Genomic DNA, 22,282 nt, shown 5'->3' on the forward strand with positions numbered 1-22,282 from the left:
GCGGATGGCGAGAGAGGAAACGATATGTTCTTATGAAACGAGGTAAGTTGGTTGTTTTTGATTTTTGTTATTATTATTGTTGTAACAGGAGGTTAGACTATTATTATGTACCTAGTTTGGTTTTGATTTAACCATTTTTTTGACATTTTCACTTTCCAAACATAAATAATTCAGTGGCCATAGGAGATAGTATACGTTGAAATTGAAGCTTCAACGTTACGCGTGTATGGTATCCGGATGGCTGGTCAGTGGTTAATGTATTAGGCTGGTAGCTTCGTAGCTTGTCGTCAAATGGAAGGTAAACCCCCAATACTAAACCATCTCAACAGTTTTTATTTTATTTTATTTTTTTTTTTAACATAAACCATTTTTATTTATTTATGAACATAAAGAAGATTGATTGAATATTCAAAAATTCAATTTGTGAACAATATTAGGTATTTCAATTTAACCATAGAGGGCACGGTTAGCCCAGTGGTAACACGCTTGGTTACCACGCAGAAGGTCCCCGTTCGAATCCCACCATCGACATCGACAAAAAATTGCACTCATAATTATTATGTCGATTGCAGATATTTCAACGGGTTATTTCTGTTGTTCTCGTGTTGACCCAGCACCTAAATGGGAAGTATTCTGTCCCTTATCGCCCATCTGACGAGAGACAAACCTACTATACGGGATGGGCAATGCTACGACACAGACCACATGCGTCTAATGTAGTGGATGTTTCATTGCTATGAAATAAAATCGGCGCAATGCCGGTGGTGAAATAGGAGCTTACCTTTTTTTAAATACAAGTGACGGTTCTCGGGGAAGAACCCCTCTTAATCGGACCCTGTATATGTAAACATACATAATTACATATGTAATCACCATATGGTCTCAAAATATCCAATATGTTATGTACTTATGTTTATACATAATGTTTGAGACACGTGGATTAAATTGTTCTTAATGATCATGAAGTACTTGTAATTAATTTTGATATTTAATTTTTATTAATTATTGAGAGATTGAAACCAGCTTAGTCTGGCTGATGAACTTTAAACAGGGAGGAGACCAGCCTCCAACATCCCTTCCTAAAGAAATACCAAAGGTTGAGTGCGAAGGACATCCACTTGTAAAATTTTCTAGCCAAAACCAAAGCAATCACCCTAGGCTGACGAAAAATGCCGACCCCGTCTGAACACAGGAAAAGGCGAAGATGACGATAGAGACCAATCTAGGTAGGTACAAAAAAAAAGGAATCGTGACGAAGAAAATATCGTTTCGTGCAGTATGAACGGGCTGTGACATTCAGTGACAGTTATGTTTTGAACTGAGCCGAACTCGTAGCAAACGGAAGTAAGAACCTCGCAAAAAAAAAAAAAAAAAAAAAAAACGCCACAGGAAAAAATAAAATCGTGACAAAGAAAATATAGTTTCGTGCAGTTTTGAACGGGCTGTGACATTCAGTCATTCAGTGACAGTTATGTTTTGAACTGAGCCGAACCGAATAAATTCTTAACGGAAGTAAGAAGCTCACATCCTTGCCAAAAACATGCGAATGTTAATAACAGACACACATGTGAAATTATGAAACCGTACGGCATACAGGGTGAACCAATAACGGTATGGTCTAATAGTAATGCCGAAAACAAAACTATGGGAGATATGGGAAAACGTGCGAAACCAAAGGATCAAATATTTGGAGAGGGAAGAGAAAGATACCTCTTTGAAATCCCCTCTTGAAACATATCTGCTTTGGATGGTTCCCGTTCCCGAGATTTTTTACACCGAAATTGTTAAATTACACCGAAAACCGCCAAAAAGCGGTAAAATGCCGCCAAGCGTTGCACCGGTCTTAACCTTCCGATTGTTAAATTACACCGAAAACCGCCAAAAAGCGGTAAAATGCCGCCAAGCGTTGCATCGGTCTTAACCAAAAGTTTCGTGTCGCATTCTTGTCACATTTGACATCTACATACCAAATTTCAAGTCTCTAGCTCTTACCGTTCTCGAGATATTTTGTTTACAGACACTATCACGCCAAAAGTAGTTTAGTACAGGCACTATCACGCCAAAAGTAGTTTAGTACAGACACTATCACGCCAAAAGTAGTTTAGTACTGGCACTATCACGCCAAAAGTAGTTTAGTACAGGCACTATCACGCCAAAAGTAGTTTAGTACAGGCACTATCACGCCAAAAGTAGTTTAGTACAGGCGCTATCACGCCAAAAGAGGGGAAATTGAGCTTCAGAAGAGGGTTAGAGGGAAATTCCGAAAGGAAAAAAAAAGAAAAAAAAAAACCAATTCAACTGTGCTCCTGGGACTGACACCAGCACAAAGTTAACTAATCTTTACAAACGGGTTCCAATTGGAAAATTGGAATATCTATGAGAAAATTGTTGGATTTCCTACAAGTTCCTACCATTGAGTAAGAACTAAGGATAATCCTGATGTGGTCACAAAGTTTCAATGCTCTCATCTCTGTTAATATTGATTAACTCATTGACTACTCATCAAAGAAACTCAATAACTATCGACCTATTCATCAAATGAACTTCTGACAAAACAATGCCATTACCTGGAAACAAGAATAATAAGATGTGACTACATTGTACATGGACTGTCAAGATCCTGATGAATGAGAACCTCATGAATGGCCAGAAGATTGTTTCCTTAATTCTTTAATACTAATGATTTTATGATTCTAATGAATAACAAAAAGAACATTTCCTTACTAAGTTACTATTGAATGATGAAGATCCTTCCTGGGTTTGGCTGGGGGACGTTAAACAAGGAGTACCAGCTTAGTCTGGCTGGGGGACTTTAAACAAGGAGTAGACCAGCTTAGTCTGGCTGGGGGACGTTAAACAGGGAGTATACCAGCCTGAATATCCCTTGCCGAAGAAGTAGCAAAGGTTGAGTGCGAATGGCATCCACTCGTAAAATTTGTAGCCAAAACCAAATGTCAGCCCAAAGCAATCAACCTAGTTAGGGCTGATTGAGAGGCTGACGAAAAATACAGACCCCGTCTGTACACGGGAAAAGGCGAAGAAAAAGAAGAAGAAGATGATGAAGATCCTTCCTATTGAAGTAAGGAAGATATTGAATGATTGAAAATATTGAAGAATAAAGATCTGACTCAACAATGAATTTAGCCACAATTCCGCTGAGCATCTGAGCTACCTCATAGCCCTTTCCTGACAGTGAATCATTTGTTGCATTGTCTTAATCACTGCTTTACGTTTTGTAATCAAGTTTATTAGAATTTGACATGTAAGTACGAATACCAATGCTATATTAATCACTCTGAAAAGCAGATGACTAAAAAAAGTGACCTAAACCATTGAGTAATGAACTTGAAGCTTTCCTGACGGTGAATCATTTGTTTTATCAAATCAGTTCAAATCCTGAAATTATTTGTGTTAAAGCAGAGAGCTTCTTCACGACTTTTTGTGGGTATCACAGCATTACTAAGTGCCTCCTTTGCAATCAATTTCTATCTTTCAATAATCTTTTTTACACTGGTAATGCCGCCACTGGTCGCTACTCTAGTAAAGTAGCTACTCACTTGTCCTCACGAGGCTGAGCCGAGTGTGATATCCACTCGACCACGGAGGTTGCTGTTAGGGTCCTTGAATACATCACTCATTACCAGAAATACAGAGCCTTCCCACTTCCCACAGTCACATATGAGTTTATGAATGAAAGTTAAGAATACTCCACTGATTTTACTACAATGATTACTATCAAGATGGAGGCTGCCAGTCATGAAATTAATGAATGAAAGAGATGGCCTTGTTGTAAACACGACGGGCGGTGCATGTGGCTACTCAATTGTAATCAGTCATGTCTCATGTTAGACTATCACCATGCACCATGTGGTCATGCACCGAATCTGAATAAGTCAACAACATGTTGTGTAGACCATTGTACAAATGTACAGATCCCTTCCCACCCTGCGCGGTGCAGATTTGATCTTAACAGAAAAAGTTTGTTTACGGAACGGCTAGCTTTCTATGTATATAACTATCCCTTCCTCTTCTCTTCCAATTCGGGATGGTACGAGTGACCTCAGTTGTTTAGGCAAGTTAATTCCCTCTATCAAATGACGTCATTGTAGGAATTAAGTTGAGGACGTTTTCTTACTGACTTTTGTGCTGGATCAGGCCTTTGGAAGCTTTTGTCTGAGTGCGTTCTACAAGTTCAGTGAACCCACACTGGTGTTGAAACTAGGGACCTCAAAACGTGTTTTGGCACTAAAAACTGACCGTCGAAAATTTGACCCGATTACATTACTTTCCTTCCTATAGGTATAGGATAAGGAAAGTAAAAATAGGTTTAACTCAAATTTTGGCCTAAGTGTGGCTAGTCAGCTATTCGTCCTGTAACCACCTTGTATAATGAATAATTATTTGAAACAGTAGAAATAACATAATATATGAAGACGACGCGTCAATCTTAATTGACTTCTCGTGATACTGTGAGCTGTTTCATTCACATATCGTGATACTGCGAGCTGTTTGATTCATATATTGTGATACTGTATGCTGTTTCATTCATAGTTTCATTAATAAAACATACAATTTATTCAGTGATGTATGGTGTTTCATTCATAAAACATACAATTCATTCATAATAATTTGATATTTCAGTCCTAGCATATTCTTATTCCTCATTAGTTTTTGCTAATATATGCATATTTCAATTTCTCAATTTCTCTACTGTTCTTGCATATTTAATAAAACATACAATTTATTCAGTGATGTATGGTGTTTCATTCATAAAACATACAATTCATTCATAATAATTTGATATTTCAGTCCCAGCATATTCTTAGTCCTCATTAGTTTTTGCTAAAATATGCATATTTCAATTTCTCTACTGTTCTTGCATCAATATCAAAATTCTTTTCTTTTTTACTTTCTCCTATTGTCATTAAAATTCCTTTAATCAAATTTCTGGAGCAACAAAATGAGCTCCTTTGGTCTTATTGATTTTCCTATCTCTTGCAAGGGCATTTCCCCTATTTTTTTTATTATTATTATTATTTTTTTTTTTTTTCAAAAGGCGTGAATAACGTGGATTCGTGAAACTATTTTGTGCTAATGATAGAGGATAGATCGAGAGGATTAGAGGGGAGAGGATAGAGGATTAGAGGGTAGAGGGGACAGGCAAAATATAGAGGATGAAGAAGTCAGGCATTACACCTTCTTTCATGATATTATGTCTGGAGCCATACATCACAGACAACTCCTCCTACCCTCTCTCCTTCTCCTCCCTCTCTCCCTTCCTTTCTCTCTTCTGCTCCTTTCTCTCTCTTTCTCCTCCTTTTCCTTCTCCTCTTATCTCTTTCTCAATGAAAAATCCAACTCTCTCTCTACCTTTCTTTCTCCCCCTCTCTCTTTCTCTCTCTCCCTCTCTTTCTTTCTTGCCCCCTCTTTCTCTCCCTCCCTCTCTCTCTCTCTCTTCCTCTCTTTCTTTCTCGCCCCCTCTTTCTCTCCCTCCCTCTCTCTCTCTCTCTCGCTTCCTCTTTCTCTCCTCTTCTCCTGGACTCTAAAACGAAGTTTTAGTGAAAAATTAATCCGTGAACCTTTTTCTATAAGGGAAATTTTTTATTTCCCTTATAGAAATTCCCTTATAGATTAATTTTTCACTAAAACTTCGCGTCTAACTTCGGTAGAATAACCGCAGTTGTAGCAAATTTTTCGGGAACACTCTGTATACCTAATATAGTTATCATACAATCACCCTATACATTTAGGTATGTATATTCTTTATCATACAGTCCACATAGTGATCTCTGAACCCGTGTTAAAGCGTGGTATTAGAAGTGACGAGGTCCTATAGAGAGTTCCGATAATCTGTACAAATTCTGAAAGGGGGCGATCGTAGAGAAAAGGTTGGGAAACACTGCTATAGAGGTCTGTGACACCCAAAATATCATCTCACACACCCTCGTCATTCTAAAAACATGCACTCAGAAACTTGGTTTTATCACGTACTGCAAACGGAGAGATATTCAAAAACCCGAAAATCTTAATTTTAAATATTTTAACAGATTTATTAGCTTAGTTGGTAGTGCGTCTGCCTTGTAAGCGCTAGGCCGCGGGTTCGATTCCCGCCCGGGGCGGATTTTATCCTGATGGGATAATGTTCGCTCTCGGAACGGCTGGCTTTCTCCTATCCTGTCTTCCTTCTCTCTTGGATTTCAGGACGATAAGACCTTGGCAGTTACAGTTCCTTCTATCAAACCTCAAAAAAAAAAAAAAAAAAAAAAAACCTATAATTTTTTTTTAATAAAATTAATTTTGTTTTGGGGGAAAAAACCCCAAAAGGTTTACCTTTTGTTACAAAACTACCTCTTCTTCTTTTCCTCGCCTTTCTCGCCCGTGTTACAGACGGGGTCGGCGATGTTTCCCGTCAGGCCTCTTCAACAGACCTAAGGTAAGGGTGATTGCTTTGGGCTGACATTTGGTTTTGGCTAAAAATTTTACGAGTGGATGCCCTTCGCACTCAACCTTTGCTATATCTTTAGCAAGGGAAATTCAGTCTGGTATCCTCCCTGTTTAAGTCCCCCAGCCAGACTAAGCTGGTCTACTCCCTGATTAACGTCCCCAAGCCACTGGTGTAAGATTTATATGGGTGTTAATAATTTTGAGTGCCTATTTTTCAACACGTGTCACAATGGGCTCTCAGTGTTTTTGGAGGGTCATGCTATGATGCATCTGGACGTGCTTCAAGTACCCTATAATGCTATTGTATATGGAGACATGTTATAGAACAGAACAATGCTCCGGGGATATACTGATATATTCTTAGGTTAAGACCTTAGCACCCCAGCACGCAATCTATTGTATTATTTTATGAACTTACAATGTTAAACCATTCTGTTTATGTTAATGCTAGCTTGCTGGTGCTATACCGGAAATGATAACCCTTCTTTCATTGGGTCTTACACCCATATTTATGAATAAAATGCTGGCTCTTAAGTTCGTGCTAAGCATAGTCTCAAAGCATTTGATTGGTCAATTTTGACTTGAGACTGATCTAAGAACGATCATTCTTGTTCATAAATACGAGTGTAAGACTTGAGTGCCTAAGAATAAGAAAAAAATAAGGAAAGTAAAGAAGTACTTGCCAGTCTAGTTAGCTTGTAAGGTAGAGCGTCTATCTTGTAAGCGTTAGGCCGCGGGTTCGATCCCCGCCCGGGGCTGATTTTATCCCAAACAGATAAGGTTCGTTCTCGGAACGGCTGGCTTTCTCCTATCCTGTCCTCCTTCTCTCTTCGATTTCGGGACGATAAGACCTCCGTTGTTACAACTCTATCAAACCTCTTCAATAGAAATGAAAGAGTGATTCGCGCTGTTTTACAGGAATATCCAAAAGAATGTATGCCTTAAATTGTTTGTATGTTCCGAAGCTTTTCTCGCACCCTGTACTGAGAAGTTTGGACAAAAAACAGATGGCCCTTCCTCTCCTCTTCGTATGCAGCTCAAGATAGCCTTAATATGCCTTACAAGTACCTATTGGGACTTATAAATATACGGTCTGTAACTCTAGCTAGCTTTACTTTACCTATACAGGGTGTTCAACCTAAAAGTGCTCCATAGGAAATTAATCCTCAACTCCTTACCTTACCTAATTGTAAGTCAAATATTTATAAAGAAAGGGACACCAGTCGATTCCTCGTCAAAAGTCCCATAAAAGAGAATGCTTAGTGGACCCGAAAAGTGTACTGGAGACTTTTATGAGGCAAAAATCGATTTTACGGGTTAATTTCCAATGGGGTACTTTTAGTTGAACACCCTGTATGTATACTTGTTTCTTATGAGTATAATGAGACTTGTACGGATTTGAGATCACATACAATGAACAAGTGCATTGATTTTTACGCTCGTGTCTGTAAAACCAAATGTAACGCTCATTGTGTATACCTATACAGGATATACCTATTGGATGCCGTATATGTTAAAAACTAGCAGGATTACCCTTGATATTATATTTATTAGGTAGGTACCTTGTCGATCATCGATCGATATAACCACTATACATAACGACTTCACCTTTATTGGGGTCCTGATCCTATGTTATACCTAAGGCCATTTTAGGTATATTTTTGCCCTGGGAAGGAAGAACTCCTCCTTAATTGGACCCTGTATGTAAACATACAAAATTACATAAATGTAATCTCCATGTGGTCTTGAAATATCCGATATGTTATGTAGGTATGTTTATACATAATGAACTTAATGTTTAAGACACGTGGATTAAATTGTTGTTATGTTCAATAATGTACTTGCAATTAATTGGTAATAATTAATTTTATTAATTATTTATTGAGAGATTGAGACCAGCTTAGTCTGGCTGAGGGACTTTAAACAGGGAGTAAACTAGCCTGAAATTCCTCTTGCTAACGAAATACATTGTAAAAGCTGAATGCGAAAGACATCCAGTTGTAAATTTTAAGGCTATCCATTTCAGTCTTCTATCTTGTAACTTGTAACATTTTCCAGATCTGTCTTTTTTTAAGAGCTTTGACAGAGGAACTGTAACTGCTAAGGACTGAACAGTGTCGTTCCGAAATTGAAGAGAGAAGAAAGACAGGATAGGAACGTGAATTGTTTGTGTTAAAGCAGAGCCTTTTCACGACTTTTTGTGGGTATCACAGCATTACTAAGTGCCTCCTTTGCAATCAATTTCCATATTTCAATATTTTAGACTTGTGCAATGCAACGTGCAAAGCAACGTGCAAAGCATTTCTTTGCATTGCACGTTGCATTGCACAAGTCTGGACCCACCATTAGAGTGGGCTTTTTGTGTATGAAGGACTGTAAACGTTGATTGATAGGAGTTCTTGTGGTTCATAAGTAGCATCTCATTTTCAGTTTCAATTAGTAATCCAGCATTCAGCAATGTCATAGGTCAATGTACAACCGACCCTTCATGTAGCAGACTTGAACATAGATTCCATAATATGTATTATGTACTGAAACAATATAATTCCATATGTACCTACATAGAACATACACTGAGGAAAAAAATTGTGACAGGGTGCCACACGTTTAGGGTGGAAGAACTCTATTATTGGGTTACTTCCCCGATTTAGGCTGTTGGAATGCTATATTATAGTGTCGAGCTTCCCGATATAGAGTTCAATATTAAAGTGCCGGAACCCTGTCACCCGATTAGGCTGCCGGAACCCTAGTTTTTTTCTCCGTGTAATAGATGCATAGTATGTACATACTCGGCTATTATGAATGCTTCTAACTATGTAATGTTTGCTTAACATGATTTAATGAGGCTATTAGAAATGCGAATTAATGTTTTGCCGTTTTATGACCATGGCGTTTATCTTCTTCGACATCATCTCTTTATTGCTCTCTGAATAACACTTTTGTGAGTGCAATTTGCTGTGCAGTTTTTTTATTCTTTCTTTTTGACTTTTTTCTTCTGATTCTTTTTCAAGATGATTCTTTGTTTGTTTATTTTTCGTTTTTGTTTCTTTTCTTCTTCTTTTCAAGGCGCGTCCGTTGTTGGATGTCCCTTACCGATGGAGAGTTCGTTTTGTTTTTAATGAAACGGTATAAAATTCGTCACTCCCAGAACCGTAGACACATTAAACGTGTCTTTATGGCTGTTTTATTAGCGCCGGCCATTGGTTGACCAGGTTGACCTGTGCTCCTATGCATATAGTTATAGGTAGGTCCTTGGAAAAAAAATCTGGTGTGAACATCACACGACTTTCCTTATCTTATTGAATGATGCTAATTTTTTGTTCTATAGTAACTTTTACAATATCTCTAACCGTTTAGTCAGTATAGCTAAAAACCGCCAAAAAAGGGTCGAAAACCGCCAAAAAGCGGTCAAAATACGGCCAACCGCAGCACCTATCTTAACCAAAAGTTTCGTGTCGCATCCTTGTCACATTTGACATACAAAATTTCAAGTCTCTAGCTCTTACCGTTGTCGAGATATTTTGTTTACAGACAGACAGACCATGCACCATGTGGTCATGCACCGAATCTGAATAAGTCAACAACATGTTGTGTAGACCATTGTACAAATGTACAGATCCCTTCCCATCCTGCGCGGTGCAGATTTGATCTTAACAGAAAAAGTTTGTTTACGGAACGGCTAGCTTTCTATATAACTATTATCCCTTCCTCTTCTCTTCCAATTCGGGATGATACGAGTGACCTCAGTTGTTTAGGCAAGTTGAATTGTAATCAGTCATGTCTCATGTTAGACTATCACCATGCACCATGTGGTCATGCACCGAATCTGAATAAGTCAACAACATGTTGTGATTGTTGTGTAGACCATTGTACAAATGTACAGATCCCTTCCCACCCTGCGCGGTGCAGATTTGATCTTAACAGAAAAAGCTTTCTATATAACTATCCCTTCCTCTTCTCTTCCAATTCGGGATGGTACGAGTGACCTCAGTTGTTTAGGCAAGTTAATTCCCTCTATCAAATGACGTCATTGTAGGAATTAAGTTGAGGACGTTTTCTTACTGACTTTTGTGCTGGATCAGGCCTTTGGAAGCTTTTGTCTGAGTGCGTTCTTCAAGTTCAGTGAACCCACACTGGTGTTGAAAATAAGTTATTATCAGGATATTATTTTAGTGCATCGGCCTCCTCAAAGCATAATTTTATTATTTGACTTTCAAATGTGTCCTTAAATTGACCCGTCCCGTTATAGTTTTCGTCTTTTTTAAGTTGAATCCCCTTTGTTTTTCAAGAGTTTTGATAATGTACCTGCTGAGATTTTATTCGAAACTTATCAAATGACGTCATTGTAGGAATTAAGTTGAGGACGTTTTCTTACTGACTTTTGTGCTGGATCAGGCCTTTGGAAGCTTTTGTCTGAATGCGTTCTACAAGTTCAGTGAACCCACACTGGTGTTGAATATAAATAAGTTATTATCAGGATATTATTTTAGTGCATCGGCCTCCTCAAAGCATAATTTTATTATTTGACTTTCAAATGCGTCCTTAAATTGACCCGTCCCGTTATAATTTTCGTCTTTTTTTTAAGTTGAATCCCCTTTATTTTTCAAGAGTTTTGATAATGTAAGTGCTGAGATTTTATTCAAAACTTGAAGTTGAAGAGAGAAGAAAGCATTTAAAATTAAAATTCATCAATCTCTCGTCGATTTTGGGACGATAAGAACTCAGTACCTAATAATATTACAGTTAACTCTATCAATATCAAAACTCTTTTCTTTTTTACTTTCTATTAGATATTATCATTAAAATTCCTTTAATCAAATTTCTGGAGCAACAAAAATGAGCTCGTTTTGTCTTATTGATTTTCCTATCTCTTGCAAGGGTATTTCCCCTATTTTTTTATTATTATTATTACTTTTTTTTTCAAAGGCGTGAATAACGTGGATTCGTGAAACTATTTTGTGCTAATGATAGAGGATAGATCGAGAGGATTAGAGGGGGAATAACGTGGATTCGTGAAACTATTTTGTGCTAATGATAGAGGATAGATCGAGAGGATTAGAGGGGAGAGGATAGAGGATTAGAGGGGACAGGCAAAATATAGAGGATGAAGAAGTCAGGCATTACACCCTCTTTCATGATATTATGTCTGGAGCCATACATCACAGACAACTCCTCCTCCTACCCCCTCTCTCTCTCTTTCTCATCCTTTTCCTTCTCCTCTTATCTCTTTCTCAATGAAAAATCCAACTCTCTCTCTCTCTACCTTTCTTTCTCCCCCCTCTCTCTTTCTCTCTCTCCCTCTCTTTCTTTCTCGCCCCCTCTTTCTCTCCCTCCCTCCCTCTCTCTCTCTCTTCCTCTCTTTCTTTCTCGACCCCTCTGTCTCTCCCTCCCTCTCTCTCTCTCTTCCTCTCTTTCTTTCTCGCCCCCTCTTTCTCTCCCTCCCTCTCTCTCTTTCTCTCTCTCCCTCTCTTTCTTTCTCGCCCCCTCTTTCTCTCCCTCCCTCTCTCTCTTTCTCTCTCTTCCTCTCTTTCTTTCTCGCCCCCTCTTTCTCTCCCTCCCTCCCTCCCTCTCTCTCTCTCTCGCTTCCTCTTTCTCTCCCCTTCTCCTGGACTCTAAAACGAAGTTTTAGTGAAAAATTAATCCGTGAACCTATTTCTATATGGGAAATAAAAAATAAATAAGAAATTTTTTATTTCCCTTATAGAAATACCTAGGTTCATGGATTAATTTTTCACTAAAACTTCGCGTCTAACTTCGGTAGAATAACCGCAGTTGTAGCAAATTTTTCGGGAACACTCTGTATAACTGTATACCCAATAGTTATCATACAATCACCCTATACATTTAGGTATGTATATTCTTTTCCTTCTCTCTTCGATTTCGGGACGATAAGACCATAGCAGTTACAGTTCCCTCTGTCAAACCTCTTAAAAAAATAAATAAATAAATAACAGATTTATGATATAGGAATAGACGTGAAGTGGCGACGGAAATAGTGTTTCCTTTGTTACTACACTACCTCTTCTTCTTTTTCTTCGCCTTTTCCCGTGTACAGACGGGGTCGGCATTTTTCGTCAGCCTCTCAATCAGACCTAGGTAGGGTGATTGCTTTGAGCTGACATTTGGTTTTGGCTACAAATTTTACGAGTGGATGCCCTTCGCACTCAACCCTTGCTATATCTTTATCTTTATATATTTACTATATCTTTAGCAAGGGAAATTCAGTCTGGTCTATTTTCGTCAGCCTCTCAATCAGCCCTAACTAGGTTGATTGCTTTGGGCTGACATTTGGTTTTGGCTACAAATTTTACGAGTGGATGCCCTTCGCACTCAACCCTTGCTATATCTTTAGCAAGGGAAATTCAGTCTGGTATCCTCCCTGTTTAAGTTCCTCAGCCAGACTAAGCTGGTCTACTCCCTGATTAACGTCCCCAAGCCACTGGTGTAAGATTTATATGGGTGTTAATAATTTTGAGTGCCTATTTTTCAACACGTGTCACAATGGGCTCTCAGTGTTTTTGGAGGGTCATGCTATGATGCATCTAGACGTGCTTCAAGTACCCTATAATCCTATAATGCTATTGTATGGAGACATGTTATAGAACAGAACAATGCTCCGGGGATATACTGATATATTCTTAGGTTAAGACCTCAGCACCCCAGCACGCAATCTATTGTATTTATGAACTTACAATGTTAAACCATTCTGTTCATGTTAATGCTAGCTTGCATGTTAAACCATTCTGTTTATGTTAATGCTAGCTTGCTGGTGCTATACCGGAAAACCCTTCTTTCATTGGGTCTTAGACTTGAGTGCCTAAGACAACAAGGAAAGTAAAGAAGTACTTGCCAGCCTAGTTGACTTGTAAGGTAGTGCGTCTACCTTGTAAGCGCTAGGCCGCGGGTTCGATCCCCGCCCGGGGCTGATTTTATCCCAAACAGATAAGGTTCGTTCTCGGAACGGCTGGCTTTCTCCTATCCTGTCCTCCTTCTCTCTTCGATTTCGGGACGATAAGACCTCCGTTGTTACAACTCTATCAAACCTCTTCAATAGAAATGAAAGAGTGATTCGCGCTGTTTTACAGGAATATCCAAAAGAATGTATGCCTTAAATTGTTTGTATGTTCCGAAGCTTTTCTCGCACCCTGTACTGAGAAGTTTGGACAAAAAACAGATGGCCCTTCCTCTCCTCTTCGTATGCAGCTCAAGATAGCCTTAATATGCCTTACAAGTACCTATTGGGACTTATAAATATACGGTCTGTAACTCTAGCTAGCTTTACTTTACCTATACAGGGTGTTCAACCTAAAAGTGCTCCATAGGAAATTAATCCTCAACTCCTTACCTTACCTAATTGTAAGTCAAATATTTATAAAGAAAGGGACACCAGTCGATTCCTCGTCAAAAGTCCCATAAAAGAGAATGCTTAGTGGACCCGAAAAGTGTACTGGAGACTTTTATGAGGCAAAAATCGTCTTGCATATTATGAACTCCCTCAAGTCTACTCTTATTGGGTGAGAAAATTAATTTCTAAAGTTTTAACTCGACAATCTCGACATCCTTAATTTGTTTTTTCGTATTTCCAGTCTTTCCACCCAAATACTTTGATCTTGGCTGTTTTAAATCGATCTCAGGCGAAATCAATCGACAACGCTCTCAGCATTTAGACTAACCTGGTCGATTGAGATCGGTCGACGTGTGCTGTGTCCTCACATAGTCGAACGAAGAGGTGAATCTACCTGTGTTGTCCAGGTAGTGAACGGTTTCAGTCGACGGAATAGGTCGATATGTGTGAGCGTAAAGTGTATTAATAATCAATTTACACGGATTACAATTTACAATTTTCAGAACTCCGCCCTGAGAATATGGTTCAGTCTTTCAGAGGCGCCTATAAGTATTGGCAATACACCCAACCATCCTAACACGCTACCTCGGTGTAGATTGTTGTAGATTGCCAGACAACTGAGTGCATATTAGAAATTAATCAACATATCAATTATTGTTTTTATATAAATACATAGTAACTTAGTAACATAGTAGGTATTATGTACATACTATTTATGTGCACTATGTTTTTATCTATTTCTATACTTGATGGACGTTTCTATTTAAACATCTTAAGTTGCGTCCACAGTATCAATTCGATTCGAATTTCCATCAACATCGCCTGAAATTCGCACTCGTATTTCGATTGCAAATATTCCAACCAGGGCCTCATCCAGAATTTTGTCGAGAGGGGGGGGGGTCCAAACAGTGATGTACCGGGGGATGCTCCAAATTTTCGTAGACTAGCTTACAGTAAAGGAGAAAAACTGATCTCGAGGGGTTGGGGCGCCGGGCGCCCCCTAAATAGGAGCTGACCCAGCACCTAAATGGGAAGTATATTGTGTTTCTTCTCGCTCATTTAACGAGGGACATACTACGAGATTTGCATGCAACGACACAGACAATCACGCTAGTCTAATGTGGCAAGTAGCATCTGTTTCACTGCTATGAAATAAAAACGGCGTTGAAACCTTTTATCAATGACCAAAATCCTTTTATCGAAGCCAACTGAGTTTCCTGTCGATATCGATCGAGCATAGTCTGGACGAACCTTTGATTATTTACATAATTATATTTACCATACATAATTATTAAGATTCCCATCCTGTCGATATCGATCGACCATAGTCTGGACGAACCTTTGGTTATTTACATAATTATATTTACCATACATATAATTATTATGATTTAAGATTCCCATAATTATTAATTACACCTACCTATCTGTGCCACCTATTGGAAGTTGGATTGTTGGAAAGAAGTAAATAACTTACCTTTAAGCTTATGATATGCAGTAGGTTTAGGTTCCCTATTAGAATTGACGAGTAGGATTTTTCCAATCAATCTGCTTCCTCTTGTAGTAAGACTTGGAATTTAGTTGAGTCTTTGAGTGCAGCTCAGAATCAGAAGAGGGGGTTGTACAATTCGGCATTATTTAATGCTACTCTACAAATGAATAAATTGGATTTTTGAGGAAAATCAACTTCATTCTAAAGCTAAAAGTTTAGAGAAAAAAAAAATGTGAAACAAAAATAAAAAGGTGAGCTCCAAAATTGAGAGAGCTTTTATAATTCACAATATTGATCCAATGGAAACTGATGATGTATTTAACGCCTTTGAGCCGCTACACGCTGCGAGTGACTGGGAACACGGTCAGCCTTGAAATCATATAAATAGTTAGTAGTAGAGAAGATATATGCTAACAGATAAAAGACACCTATAGATCTGTCATAATAGAGAGTCAGCTGTCAATGGTATACCGATAATGTGCTCCCAGCTCCTACAAATTGGCACCAGATCTTTCTTAACATTAGATATAGAACCCATGTATGTTTCATTTGTTGTTTAAACTTTAATAACTCCACAATATTATGTATGTTTTTCTTTCACTGTTCCCACTGTCTTTCCTAGTTTATAAAAAGTTTAATTCAATGAATGAAGACAATACTGGTTAGTGGTGACAATGAAAACTGTGAGATCAGATCTAGAATTCTACTTGCATATATTTATGTTTGACTGTCGTGCTATCGTGGCATCTAAACTCTACACATCCTACACATTATTTACCATGTTAATATCAGCACGTTACATAACAACACCAATTGGTGCCCCTACAAACTTGAGGTGGACAATGTGCAGATGTCGATCAACATCAACTGAAATACATACTCAAATAAATGTTACCTACATATGTATAAGGCTTTTTAAAATAAAAGAGATTTGAGAGAGGGCGCTGTAACTGCTAAGGTCTTATCGTCCCGAATTCGAAGAGAGAAGAAAGACAGCCGTTCCGAGAACGAACCTTATCCCTTCAGGATAAAATCCGCCCCGGGCGGGAATCGAACTCGCGACCTAGCGCTTACCAGGCACCAACTAAGCTTTAGTAGGCTGGCTAACATCCACCTTGATCGAGATCGTTGAAATTTGTTTTAACATCTCATTTTTCATTTGTCTGATTTCAGCAATCGTACCTCGCCAACTTCGGCTACCTGGAAGCCTCGTCAAATTCCGAGATAGCCAATTTGAGAACTAAGGAACAGGTCACTGAAGCTGTGAAAAATTTACAGGTACCTAAGTCGTTGTCATTATATATCAGGGGTTTCTAACTAGCGGCCCGCCAGACCATTTTGGCCCGCGATTTTTTTCACATTTTCTCACACAAATGAGGTCTGATCTTGAAATTTGTCGCGACGACCTATGAACTTAAAGCGAGAAAGTTTTAGATAACACTTCAGTCGTTATTTTAAGACCGGACGTGTGTTAAGCTACGCCGAGCAAGGCCAATAAATGGATGGGTGACTTGAACCTTATATTGGGAATAAAGGGAGAACGGGCTCTAGTCTTGATTTTAAATCATTACATGAAAGTAAAATCGAAAAATCAAATCAAGAATAATAATAAACTGAATATTAAACAAATTAGGTAGGTACATAGGTACTGATTTTCTTTAATCACCATCGAATAAACTAAAGGCTAAAAAATTCCCGGAGGGACGGACCCAGCTTGTTTTATTATTTATACCTTTATTTCATTTCTTCCTGTTCCTTGATTTTATTTCAGAGGTTTGGCAACATCCCAGTGACCGGAATAGTGGATGATGCTACACTAGCGCTCATGAAGAAACCAAGATGTGGTCTGCCTGACACGCCCCCCCTGGACAGAAGAAGAACTAAGCGGTTCACTTTGGACGGGAGGAAGTGGGACCATACGGACCTCACTTGGAGGTAAGAATCACATTGGGCAACCTTCCTTGAAGGGGAAAAAAATCTGGACAATTTACTCTGGAAAAATCTACCTTTTTTTATCGTGTGGATGCCATTCTAATCCAAAATCAGAGAAAGGTAAAAAAGAATCATGTTGAAAAGAAAAAGAAAAAAAAACAAGCTGGGCCCGTCCCTTCGGGAATGTTTTAGCCCGTAGTTTATTCGATCAGAATCACATTGGGCAACCTTCCTTGAAGGGGAAAAAAATCTGGACAATTTACTCTGGAAAAATCTACCTTTTTTTATCGTGTGGATGGCATTCTAATCCAAGATCAGAGAAAAAGGTAAAAAAGAATCATGTTGAAAAGAAAACAAGCTGGGCCCGTCCCTTCGGAAATTTTTTAGCCCGTAGTTTATTCGATTGTGGTTAAAGAAAATCAGTACCTATGTAGGTACCTACCTAATTTGTTTAATATTCAGTTTATTAATATTATTGAATTGATTTTTTTGATTTTACTTTCATGTATTGATTTAAAATCAAGACTAGAGCCCGTTCTCTCTTTATTCCTTTTTACTTTTTAATATTTAAGTCACCCATCCATTTATTGGCCTTGCTCGGCGTACAACAAGACAGAGAGAGAGAGATGAGGGCGGAAGGCGGGAAGGGAGAGTAACCACGTGCTCTTCTTAACCGTTTCTTTTTGAAATTATGGACATAGTGCCGCGCTCTATCGAGCAAAGCTTCAACTATCAAATGAAGTGAGTCTAAACAAAGATCGAAAGGTGAGTATATTTTAACCCTTGGTTCCTAATGCGTGCCATTATTATTCCCCACCCCCGCCTAACCAGCGGCGATAGAACTTTCACTTAGGTTAAACCATGTTGAGCGTGGTTGGTATTGGGATGGTGAACATCTGGGCAATGGGATGGTGAACATCTGGGCAATCGTGGACTTGGTGGCATTTCCAGACCCCACTCAGGATGGGTGAAGTGTTGGTTAGCGAGTAACCAAATCGAAAGCTTAAATACCTTGTAAAACAGAAATAAGAGGTGGAAAAAAATTAATTTTTCACTTGAAAAAATTCCCCAGAGTGCTGTCAAGGGTTGATTCCTTAATAATGAAACTGCTGCTGCGCTCTGTGGGAAACATTGTGAACTCAGTCAACAGTTCGGATTTTACACAGAACAAAACACGATGCTATGAAAACCTATGTGGTGTAGAAATGCAGTGCCAAGTAATTTTACATCTCAGAAATCTTTCTCCGATTTTCTCTCATCTTACTCCTCGTGCTACACTGAGAAAAAACTAGGGTGCCGGAAGCCCAATCGAGTGACTGGGTTCCGAAACTCTAATTTTGAACTCTATATCAGGAAGCTCGACACTAATATATAGCATTCCAACAATCTTAATGAGGGGGAAATAATCAGAGAACCCAATAATATCTACCTATTTTCCCCCACATGACGTAAAGAAGTTACCTATCTGTAGAACTATACCTCTGTTCCCACATGCACATGACTTAAGGGAGTTATATGAAGGGAAGCACTTGACAAATTTTACGAGTGGATGCCCTTCGCACTCAACCTTTGCTATATCTTTAGCAAGGGAAATTCAGTCTGGTATCCTCCCTGTTTAAGTTCCTCAGCCAGACTAAGCTGGTCTACTCCCTGATTAACGTCCCCAAGCCACTGGTGTAAGATTTATATGGGTGTTAATAATTTTGAGTGCCTATTTTTCAACACGTGTCGCAATGGGCTCTCGGTATTTTTGGAGGGTCATGCTATGATGCATCTGGACGTGCTTCAAGTACCCTATAATGCTATTGTATATGGAGACATGTTATAGAACAGAACAATGCTCCGGGGATATACTGATATATTCTTAGGTTAAGACCTTAGCACCCCAGCACGCAATCTATTGTATTATTTTATGAACTTACAATGTTAAACCATTCTGTTTATGTTAATGCTAGCTTGCTGGTGCTATACCGGAAATGATAACCCTTCTTTCATTGGGTCTTACACCCATATTTATGAATACTTACAATGTTAAACCATTCTGTTTATGTTAATGCTAGCTTGCTGGTGCTATACCGGAAATGATAACCCTTCTTTCATTGGGTCTTAGACTTGAGTGCCTAAGAATAAGAAAAAAATAAGGAAAGTAAAAAAGTACTTGCCAGTCTAGTTAGCTTGTGAGGTAGTGCGTCTACCTTGTAAGCGTTAGGCCGCGGGTTCGATCCAGCATAGTCTCAAAGCATTTGATTGGTCAATTTTGACTTGAGACTGATCTAAGAACGATCATTCTTGTTCATAAATACGAGTGTAAGACTTGAGTGCCTAAGAATAAGAAAAAAATAAGGAAAGTAAAGAAGTACTTGCCAGTCTAGTTAGCTTGTAAGGTAGAGCGTCTATCTTGTAAGCGTTAGGCCGCGGGTTCGATCCCCGCCCGGGGCTGATTTTATCCCAAACAGATAATGTTCGTTCTCGGAACGGTTGGCTTTCTCCTATCCTGTCCTCCTTCTCTCTTCGATTTCGGGACGATAAGACCTCCTTTGTTACAGCTCCCTCAAACCTCTTCAATAGAAATGAAAGAGTGATTCGCGCTGTTTTACAGGAATATCCAAAAGAATGTATGCCTTGTTTGTGTGTTCTGAAGCTTTTCTCGCACCCTGTACCAGTGTACCTACTGAGAAGTTTGGACAAAAAACAGATGGCCCTTCCTCTCCTTTTCCTATGCAGCTCAAGATAGCCTTAATATGCCTTGCAAGTACCTATTGGGACTTATAATTAAACGATCTGTAACTCTGGCTCTACTTTACCTATACAGGGGGTTCAACCAAAAAGTGCCCCATAGGAAATTAATCCTCAACTCCTTAATTGTAAGTCAAATATTTAGAAATGAAAGGGACACCAGTCCATTCCTCGTCAAAAGTCCCATAAAAAAGAGAATGCTTAGTGGACCCGAAAAGTGTACTGGGTGACTTTTATGAGGCAAAAAACAATAGTTAGTAGTAGAGAAGATATATGCTAACAGATAAAAGACACCTATAGATCTGTCATAATAGAGAGTCAGCTGTCAATGGTATACTGATAATGTGCTCCCAGCTCCTACAAATTGGCACCATATCTTTCTTAACATTAGAATATTAGATATAGAACCCATGTATGTTTCCTTTGTTGTTTAAACTTTAATAACTCCACACTATTATGTATGTTTTTCTTTCACTGTTCCCACTGTCTTTCCTAGTTTATAAAAAGTTTAATTCAATGAATGAAGACAATACTGGTTAGTGGTGACAATGAAAACTGTGAGATCAGATCTACGATTCTACATGCATATATTTATGTTTGACTGTCGGGCTATCGTGGCATCTAAACATTGTCTTTCCTAGTTTATAAAAAGTTTAATTCAATGAATGAAGACAATACTGGTTAGTGGTGACAATGAAAACTGTGAGATCAGATCTAGAATTCTACTTGCATATATTTATGTTTGACTGTCGTGCTATCGTGGCATCTAAACTCTACACATCCTACACATTATTTACCATGTTAATATCAGCACGTTACATAACAACACCAATTGGTGCCCCTACAAACTTGAGGTGGACAATGTGCAGATGTCGATCAACATCAACTGAAATACATACTCAAATAAATGTTACCTACATATGTATAAGGCTTTTTAAAATAAAAGAGATTTGAGAGAGGGCGCTGTAACTGCTAAGGTCTTATCGTCCCGAATTCGAAGAGAGAAGAAAGACAGCCGTTCCGAGAACGAACCTTATCCCTTCAGGATAAAATCCGCCCCGGGCGGGAATCGAACTCGCGACCTAGCGCTTACCAGGCACCAACTAAGCTTTAGTAGGCTGGCTAACATCCACCTTGATCGAGATCGTTGAAATTTGTTTTAACATCTCATTTTTCATTTGTCTGATTTCAGCAATCGTACCTCGCCAACTTCGGCTACCTGGAAGCCTCGTCAAATTCCGAGATAGCCAATTTGAGAACTAAGGAACAGGTCACTGAAGCTGTGAAAAATTTACAGGTACCTAAGTCGTTGTCATTATATATCAGGGGTTTCTAACTAGCGGCCCGCCAGACCATTTTGGCCCGCGAAGCTTTTTGGGATTTTTTACAAACTTACCTACATAAATGTAAAAGAAAGTAAAAAAAGGTTTGCTACTTGGGCAAAAATGGGCATTGAACTCGGCTCTACCGCGTGCAAAACCAGTGCAGTTATCATTGAGTCATGTGGAAACTGAACCCCTTTAGTGTTGAGCTACAATTAGGAGAATACTTTTTAAAAAGTTTCGCCCGCGGCGCTCAAAAATCGGCTCTACCGCGTGCAAAACCAGTGCAGTTATCATTGAGTCATGTGGAAACTGAACCCCTTTAGTGTTGAGCTACAATTAGGAGAACACTTTTTAAAGAAGTTTCGCCTGCGGCGCTCAAAATTCGATCGGACTCCATTTCTGAAAAGTTGGGGGGGGGGTTCCTACAATGCTCCCCTATGTACATATGTGGCCCGCGAAGTACCTCCGAATGTGGCATGTGGCCCGCATACACATGGAAGTTGGAAACCCCTGTTATATATAGTACAGGAATTCTACCTCGTAAGGTAGGTACATGAATGGAACACATGGAACCGGTGCTAAAAGATGCGGAAAAAAGCTCAGCTTACGAAAACACTCAACTGAAGGCCCGTTCTCACTTGTCGTGAGTTTCATCAGTCCTTTATTTAAATGAGAGTCATGGAAAATCGTGAAAATTTAAAGAAAACCTGGAAAAGCCATGGAATTTGCCACCTGGTCAAAAATTAAAAATATTCAAATTAAATATCAAGGCCATATTTCCGAAAAACGGCCTGCGGCGCATTCCCCCTTATAGATATGACGTTCTGAATATTGCATATTTTATTTAAGTGAAGGGGTATGGGGTAATATTACTGTTTTTTAAGTACCTCCGCCCCCTAATTTTCATTAAAAGTCATGGAAACTTTCTGGAAAAGTCATGGAATTTCATTCTGGGAAAAGCATTATATAAACCCTGAAATATGTATATACACTCGAGTGAGAAAACTTCGG

The 22,282-nt window shown here is 38.9% G+C and overlaps 1 protein-coding gene across 1 annotated transcript in view; it reads left to right on the forward strand.

The window, feature by feature from the left end:
* The window catches only part of LOC103513985 (matrix metalloproteinase-2-like), a 57,032-nt gene that overhangs the window by 15,852 nt on the left and 18,898 nt on the right, over nucleotides 1–22,282 (forward strand). The window contains exons 2-3 of the mRNA XM_008478849.3: nucleotides 16,452–16,556; nucleotides 17,050–17,213. Of these exons, the coding sequence (XP_008477071.2) occupies nucleotides 16,452–16,556; nucleotides 17,050–17,213 (269 nt within the window). The remainder of the gene's footprint in view (nucleotides 1–16,451; nucleotides 16,557–17,049; nucleotides 17,214–22,282) is intronic.

This window comes from Diaphorina citri, unplaced genomic scaffold (genome assembly GCF_000475195.1).
Source record: "Diaphorina citri unplaced genomic scaffold, Diaci psyllid genome assembly version 1.1 scaffold1058, whole genome shotgun sequence".
NCBI lineage: Eukaryota > Metazoa > Arthropoda > Insecta > Hemiptera > Psyllidae > Diaphorina > Diaphorina citri.